The sequence below is a fragment of the Zonotrichia leucophrys genome, chromosome 3, assembly GCF_028769735.1.
Source record: "Zonotrichia leucophrys gambelii isolate GWCS_2022_RI chromosome 3, RI_Zleu_2.0, whole genome shotgun sequence".
Lineage (NCBI taxonomy): Eukaryota > Metazoa > Chordata > Aves > Passeriformes > Passerellidae > Zonotrichia > Zonotrichia leucophrys.
The window spans coordinates 109,928,126-109,936,374 of record NC_088172.1 but is presented as its reverse complement, the minus strand read 5'-3'; the positions used below and the strand labels follow the sequence as shown (position 1 = coordinate 109,936,374).

Genomic DNA, 8,249 nt, shown 5'->3' with positions numbered 1-8,249 from the left:
CCTCTTCTCTGGAGATGGGATGGGAGAGCTGGGATTATTCAGCCTCAAGAGGCTTAAGAGCCCCTTGCAGTGCCTAAAGGGCCTCCAAGAGAGCTGGAGAGGGGCTTGGGACAAGGGATGGAGGGACAGGATACAGGGAATGGCTTCTCACTGCCTGAGGGCAGGGATAGATGAGATACTGGGAAGAATTTTTCCTGTGAGGTTGTGGAGGCTCCTGAATCCCTGGAAGTGTCCAAGGCCAGGTTGGATTTGCCTTGGTGCAACCTGGGCTAGTGGAAGGTGTCCCTGCCCATTCCATAATTTCATGATTTTGTGTTTTCCCTGCATTTGCAGCTGGTGAACCGCTAATACTGAATTTCCCATGAGAGGACACCAGGAGGAGCTCCAGGGTAGAGAAATCTGGTTAATTCCACATCCTGTAGCCCAGGGCTGGCTGTAGGCTGTGGGTGACTCCCTTCCCCCGTGTGGTGGTGGCCACTTCAGTACATCCTTTGCAATTGGAAGAGAGGTCTTTGTTGACAAGGGAAAAGCTGCCAAAGGTGGCTGGAGAGGCAGGAGCAATCTGCTGGAAGTACAAGCTGTGTACTGTGCTGCAGCTGAAATTTTTATGTGACCCTGGAGATTTTGGAGGTGACATTTTTATTTGTCATCTGGAGATTTTGGAGGCTTTGATTTCAGCCTTTAGCTGCTGCAGGCTGTGGAAGCTCCTCTGAGCACAGGGTCTTGTGGAAGGTGTCCCTGCCCATGGCAGGGGGTGGGACTGGATGGTCTGTAAGATTCTTTCCAACCCATATTATTCTGTGATTTAATCACCCATGAAAACCTGAATCTAAGTGTGTAACATTTCCTGCAGTGCTGTTTCCTTATAGGAACTCAAGAAGAGTTCTTGTAAGTGGAATTAAAATATTCTTTTATCTCCAAGTCCCCATCCCTGCTCCAAGCCCTGGATATGTGAGAGGGAAAACCTTTTTGTGATAATTTTATATTCCTATATATAAGGGAAAAAAAAATCTTCCCTGTGAGGGTGGTGAGGCGCTGGCACAGGGTGCCCAGAGAAGCTGCCCCTGGATCCCTGGGAATGTCCAAGACCAGGGTTTGGAACAGCCTGGGATAGTGGAAGGTGTCCCTGCCCATGGCAGGGGATTGGAACTGTATGATCTTTAATGTCCCTTCCCACCAGAGTCATTTTGTGATTCTAGGAATAAAAGTATTTTTCCTCCCTTGTGATGATTCATGTTGGGTGGCCTCTTTTTGATGAATTTTTTTTAGTGAATTTCAAATCAAGTTCAATTGTAGGAAATTCTGGGTCAAAGAGGGAATCCCTGCTGAAGTTAGAAGCTGCTGAAGACACAAGAAGTGAGTGGAAAGTGGTGGTGGGGGTTCACAACTTGTTGTTTGGTGTGACAACGTCATCGCTTTGTCACCCATAATCATTTCCACTCAACCTCATTCCTGCACAATCCAACCCATTTTCATGGCAGTGCCCTTTCCTTTCATGGTGAATGCTCAGGGGGAAAAAAAGGAGGTCAGCTTCTGGGCTAAAAAAAGTGGATTTCTGGTAATTCTACCCTCTCTTGCTCCTCCACGCTCCGTGTCGCATCTCAGTAGATGCGCTGGTGAATATTTGGGACAGTCAGAATAGGAACAGAATGTGTCACAGCACTGGTGTTGCCTCAGGTGGATTGGGTAACCTGAAATGTGATAAACGTACAGGAGGAGAGTGGCTGGGCTCTGAGCTGTCAGTTGAACCAGACCACAAAGTCATGACAACATCCTGCAGTGATGTAAAGCATCAGTCACTGGAGATTTCTGCTGCTGTGATTCAAGGGAGGTGACAGCAGGGACCATCAATCCCATCTTGGAAAGTTCTGTGAATTTGTAAGAGGTTTCTGATTTTTGGTTTTTTGGCAGGACTGAAAATGTCATTAATCTGTTGATTTCCTGCATGACTGAAGATGAATTTTTGTGAAGAGTCCTACACTTTAGTCCTTTGCTTCCAGCTTGGCTACATAGCTTTGGGAAAGATTTCTCTCAGGGCTTTTCTCCACAAATAAGTTTCATCAAGTTGTTATGTGGGTTTTTTTTTTTTTTTTTTTTTTTTTTCTGCCATAAAAATAGCTTTTACTCCCAAAGAGACCTGCTGGTGCTCCAGGGAAACACCACATGCACCAACTTTCCTGGTGGTGGCTGCTCCTTTCTGGCTCACAGGCTGCAGAATCCTGTTTCCACTTCCATTTCCATGCCTGCCTCTCCTATTAATTATTAATTGTGGATTGTGTGATTGAGAGGGATTGAATCTTCCATGAGCACAAAGGAATAGGACCAGGTGGAGGGATTCAAATGAAGCTTCTGACCCAGCTCTTTCAGGGCTTTTCAAGGATGATGGTCAACCCAAGTCCCACCATATCCCACTGAGTCCCACCAGATAAGTCAGGACAGGCTTTCCTCACACCACCCTGCTGGCTACAGGGCCATGGGGCTTATTAGAGTGTTTTGGGATTGTGCAAGACTGATGGGATGTGCAGGAGCAGGAGCAAAGTGCGCAAAGGAAAGGATAAAGGTGATCAGTGAGAAACTGTGTGTGTGGGAGTGCTAAAGTCTTGGGGGTCTCTGTGGTCATGATGACCCCAAAATGTGTTAGAGAGTCTCTTTTCCCAGCCCTGCAGCCAAAGGAGGAGTCAGGATTCTTCTGTTCTCATTCTCAAGGTTGTTTATGGTTTCTTATCTATAACATTCTTTCTCTGACCTGCTGAGATCTGTCCACAACGTCGGTTCATGGCACACTGGCCGCCCTCGTGGCGGTGTTATCTTTTTATACTAAAAACTACCTGTACAATATTTACAATAATTTCCCAGTACCTATCACCTATGTTAGGCAGTGAGCTTCTACTCTAAACCAATCTAAAAGTGCCAGCATCACCCAGAAGATGGAGGACAAGAAGGAGAAAGACTGGACACACCCAGATTCCTCCATCTTGCCTCCTGAACCTCCATTCTAAAACCACCAAAATTCTACTTTTTCACCCTGTGATAAATTCACTATCATTCTACTCAAACTTTTGTGGCTTGTAACTCCTTGCACAAAGTTGATAATTGTTTCCATGGGTTAAAATCAAAGGCAGAGGTGGTTTTGACTCTGTGCCAAGGTCTCTGAGCCCCCTGCCAGAGTCTTGAGTCCTCCAGGGCAGCCAGAGGAATTTCCTGGGTTCCAACACTAAAGATATGAAGATGGACTAGCTCCAGATTAGTCCATAAATCTGGGCCCCTCCTTGTGCTCCAGCTTCATTCACCATCATGTATGTCCAGGGAGTCCAACCAGCAGAAATGCTGCTCCAAGCTCCACCCAGTTTACAGGGCCAGAGAAAGGATGGAAGATCAGGATTCCAACAGCACAGCTCAGGCAGGAGCTGGGAGTCACAGCTGAGCCAGAATGGGGCTCCGGGTGGTGGTCAAGGCTAGTGAAGGTGGTCAGGGCCCTAACAGGGCATGTATGAGTGTTCAGAATTCTCCACAAAATGTCACCACAGCAGGGAAGGCATCCCAGCCCTGATATCCCCCAGCAGGAATTCCCCATGGCACTGATTCTTCCCCTGCCCAGTCCCTGCAGGACACAGGGATCCCTAACACGGGGTGGGTGTTGATTGTGCAGTTTAAGGGAGGTTAAATGGTGAAGTTTCATGTCCTGCTCTCATTTTGAGACCCCTGCTGGGTGCCTGACTTTGCAGCTCACTGATCTCTGCTGTTGGACTTGTTTGAGGCACGTGGAAGTGCATCCACATGAGTTTGTGGTAAAAGAACTCTATTATTAGAAAGAAGGGGGTGAAAAAGGAGTGAAAAAAAAAAACCCAACACCTGCCTAAACAATTTGTGTTTTTTTTTTCTTTCCTTATCTCTTGATCTGTCTAAATAGATGCTATTGGCAGATTTGTGATGCTGGTAGTAGTATGGGAGGAAGTGGGCTAAAAATTGCAATTTCAGCTCCTAACCTCGGATCAGGTAAGCCAGCAGTGCTGCAATGGAAAGGATGGCAGTGCCTCAGCTTTACTATAAAATGGACAGCACAACTGCCTTTGAGACACAAGCAGGGCTGGAAGGGTCTCAGAGAAGGAGAATTCTCTTGTCCTGTCACCCTAACATCCACCCAGAGCAGCAGGGAGGTTACCATGGCTTTCAGCAGCTCGGCTGGGGTAAGTACTTATATCTAAATCAAAGGATAAGATGTATTTGCTGCAAGAGAGAAAGCAGGGTGCAGATCTCCTGATTTGTGCCGAAAATCCTTTTAGTCTTGCTGGGAGCTGAATGGGATGCTGGGTGTGTCTGATGCAGCTGCTTGGTGTTTGAGTGACAAGGGTGTGATGGACTTATTTATTTATTTATTTATCTCTCACTCATTATTTATTTATCTCTCACTCATCAGCACTGCTGATGTGGGATTGGCAGAGTCCTTTTTGCAGACAACATGTTATCAAAACTGCTGAAATTTCACTGTGGATGCAATTTGAATTTCAACCTGGGTAGCATTTGCATCACTGTCAGCTCCTGTGATTTTCTTAGAAGCCCTGCATTTATTTTTCCTTCTTTTTAGGAACTGGACTTAATGATCCTTGTGGTTCCCTTTCAGTTTAGGATATTCCATGATTCTATTATTTACTAAAACTGTGTCTACTGGAAATGGCCCAAGAATCACAGATTTTCTTGGGAAAAGGGCTATTTCCAGCAGATGGCTGTGGATGGCCAGTTTTTACTGTCCTGAAAAAGCTGTGCCTGGGCAAGGTTTTTAGCTTAGGGGTCACCTGAGTCCTTACCCCAGTTTTTAGATGAAAAAATGGTGCTGTGTGACCACAGAGTAGGATCCTCATAGCTTGTTGGACAGATGCCCTTCCTGGTGCAGAATCAACTACGAACCAGAATTTAAATCAGAGTTTAGCATCAGTTATGATGAGTTTCATTAACATAATTTTGCTATTTGCTCATCTTGTCCCATTTCACACAAACATAAGTATGAAGATGGTCCAGTCTAACCAAGACCTGGTTCTTTGTGCTCTCTCTTTCCTGACTGGGCAGGACTAACAACACCTTTCTCTCTCCCAGTTCAGATCACTGTTTTTGGTGCTGCTTTTAGCCCTCACTGTGAGGAGCTCACCCCACAGAAAGGCTGGTGCCTCTGCCAGGCTGAGGGAAGGTTGCCTGAGCCAAAAGGATCCTAAATTCCCCACAACAGTGAACGTTGACATCCGGATCAGCAACTCAGACCAAGCCTTCGGGATGATCCATGATGTCAGGAACCGGTCTCTCGCTCCTTGGGATTACAGGTAATTGTTCTGGTGTTCTCTAAACTGTGAGGGCTGTCCCACACCACAAATGGTGTTTTGTGGTGACTGTGGTTCATTCTCAGTGTATGCCCAGAGTCCCGTGAATATGGTTCTGATGTTGGCTGAGATTTCTTCAAGAGAAACTGTTTGCAGTGCAAGGGGCTGTCACTGGAATGGTTCCTAATCATCTTGTCAGTCTTTATCAATCACAGAATCATTGAGGCTGGAAAAGCCCTCTGAGGTCTTTGAGTCCAACCATTCCCCCAGCACTGCCAAGGCCACCACTGACCCATGTCCCCAAGTGTCACATGCACATGGCTTTTGAAGCTCTCCAGAGATGGTGATTCCCCCTGGGCTGTTGTGCCAGGCCTTAACAATTCAGGGAAGAAATTTTTCTTAATATCCAATCTAAACTTCCCCTGGAGCAACTTAAGGCTGTTTCCTCTTGTCCTTTGTTCCCTGGGAGTGGAGCCTGAACCCCCTGGCTGTCCCCTCCTGTCAGGAGTTGTGCAGAGCCACAAGGACCTCCCTGAGCCTCCTTTTCTCCAGGCTGAGCCCCTTTCCCAGCTCCTGCTTTTTGTGCTCCAGACCCTTCCCCAGCTCCTCTGAGTACCTTTCTATCTCCTCTGCCTCAAGCTTGTAGTGTTGCACGGGGTTGAAATAATAATGAAATTAATTATGCCTCTAGGAAAAGAAGATGTGAGTACATTGACATTTCACATTTTCCTAATAGAAAGAAACATCCAAATGCTGAAATTAAACCCAAACAAAAATGAATAGGCCAGTTGTGAGTTCTGTATTATTTAACCCAGCCCCACTCCATTCATCAGCTCCTAAAGAATGGTACAGCAATATTACCCTACCAGTGCTGAATCCATTTCTGGGAAATCATTGTAAAACCACTGAGGATAAGGAAATCCTTTGTGTCTCACAGTGAGAAAGCACAGATTAAATAGGATGATAGAGATATGAACTTGAAGATCCTACCAAACCACAACATCAAGGTATGTGGTATTTTTGGATTTCCCCATTGTGGGGAGGAACGATGAATTTGACTTTATGTTTTTAGAAGGCTAATTTATTATTTTATGGTATTATATATTATATATTATATTATACTATAATAATACTAAAGAATAGACAAAGGATACTTACAGAAGGCTTAAAAAGATGCTAATGAAAAGCTTGAGACTCTCAAGAGCCTCGACACAGCTGAACCATGATTGGCTATTAAGTCAAAACAATTCACATGTTGGATAAACAATCCCCAGCCACATTCCAAAGCAGCAAAACACAGGAGAAGCAAATGAGAGAATATTTGTCTTGGTTTCAAAAGACAGGTGTTTGCTAAGGAGGGCAGGAGCCTCCCCTGAAATGGAAAATGTAAATCCTTCCCCCCTTCTTTTCCAAATTGCTATAAATTTTAAATTAAGGGGCTCTCAGGCAAAAAATATGGGAGCTGGGAATAACAGTTCTTTAATAGGGAAGAAAATAAAAAGATAAACAATGCAGTAAATCAAAACAATGCTGACAGAGTCAGAGCACAACCTGACACCCTTTTGGTTAGGGTGTTGGTAGCAGTCCAGTTGTTAATGTGGCTGCAGCCCTCCTGGAGTGTCAGATGAGGTTCTGTTGGAGCAGGGATCCTGCAGAAAAGAGTGTAGTCTTCCTCTGAAAATCAAGGGGAAAAGAGCAGCTGTTCCTCTGGGAAATCCAATAGAGGAAAGCACCGCTGGTGTTCCAGAATCTCCAGATGATATCCGGGTAGAATACTTGGCTCCTCCCTCTGGGCAGAGCATTTCACAATGGGATGCTGTAGTTCTTGTCAGTCATGCAGTGACATCCAATAGCCTGTTATCAGCAGATGTCTCCCCAGTTGTGGAAGAGATAAGGAAAACTGTCCACTTAACAGACGACAACTGCCATACAGTGCCACAGACATCTTTTATGAAAAATCCTTTCCTTAGGATTTTTCCTCTTGAGAAGCTAGGAGGCTTCAAGAACAAAATGTAAACAATGATTATCTGCTGCTGTAGAATGCAACAGATGAATCTGTGATTGGTCTCAGAGTTATTTCTAATTAATGGCCAATCACAGTCATCTGGCTTGGACTCTCTGTCCGAGACACAAACCTTTGTTATCATTCCTTCTTTTTCTGTTCTTAGCTAACCTTCTTATGAAATCCTTTCTTCTATTCTTTTAGTATAGTTTTAATATAATATATATCATAAAATAATAAATCAGCCTTCTGAAACATGGAGTCAGATCCTCGTCTCTTCACTCATCCTTGGACCCCTGCGAACACGGTCATAATACAGATGGTAAATAGAATACAATTTGCTTGACAATCCAGGACAATATTGTTTTCCTTTTTCTCCGAGGCTTCTCAGCTTCCCAGGAGAAAAAATCCCGGTGAGGAGACTTTTCCAGAAAAATATAATAGTGTAACACAAGCGCTTAAATCAGTTTTGTGTCCCCATTTTCAGGCTGGACGAGGATCCCGACCGCTTCCCGCGGGTGATCGCCGACGCCCAGTGCCGCCTGTCGGGCTGTGTGACCCCCGAGGGGCAGGAGGACCACGGCCTCAACTCGGTGCCCATCCAGCAGCAGATCCTGGTGCTGCGGCGGGAGCAGCGCGGCTGCGTCCCCTCCTACCGCCTGGAGAAGAGAATCATCACCGTGGGCTGCACCTGTGTCACCCCCGTCATCCAGCACCAGTCCTAGCAGCAGCCACCAGGACAGGCAGTGTGGGGAAGAGGGGGTAAATCCCATAAAAATCCCTCTGGTGGAATCCCACAGCTGCCCGCCTCACATTCCAGGAATTCAACTCGTCATTCCCCTTTCAAATTGTCTCCTGAAAGTCATGATTCTTGCTGTTCATTTATGGGTTTCATAATGAAATGTTGTTCATTTATGGGTTTCAGGATGGGGATTGTT

The 8,249-nt window shown here is 45.5% G+C and overlaps 1 protein-coding gene across 1 annotated transcript; it reads left to right on the top strand.

Annotated features, from left to right (window-relative positions):
- The first annotated feature begins 4,163 nt into the window (after positions 1-4,163).
- LOC135445091 (interleukin-17F-like) lies at positions 4,164-8,036 on the top strand. Its single transcript, XM_064707122.1, has 3 exons — positions 4,164-4,187; positions 5,092-5,312; positions 7,799-8,036. Exons 1-3 carry the CDS (start codon positions 4,164-4,166, stop codon positions 8,034-8,036), a joined length of 483 nt encoding a protein of 160 aa, XP_064563192.1.
- The last annotated feature ends 213 nt before the right edge of the window (positions 8,037-8,249 follow it).

Coding starts and splice junctions, on each gene's coding strand:
- LOC135445091 (XM_064707122.1), top strand. CDS start 4,164: ATGGCTTTCAGCAGCTCGGCTGGG. Junction 4,188..5,091: donor CTTTCAGCAGCTCGGCTGGG/GTAAGTACTTAT, acceptor TCTCTCTCCCAG/TTCAGATCACTGTTTTTGGT. Junction 5,313..7,798: donor CTCGCTCCTTGGGATTACAG/GTAATTGTTCTG, acceptor CCCCATTTTCAG/GCTGGACGAGGATCCCGACC.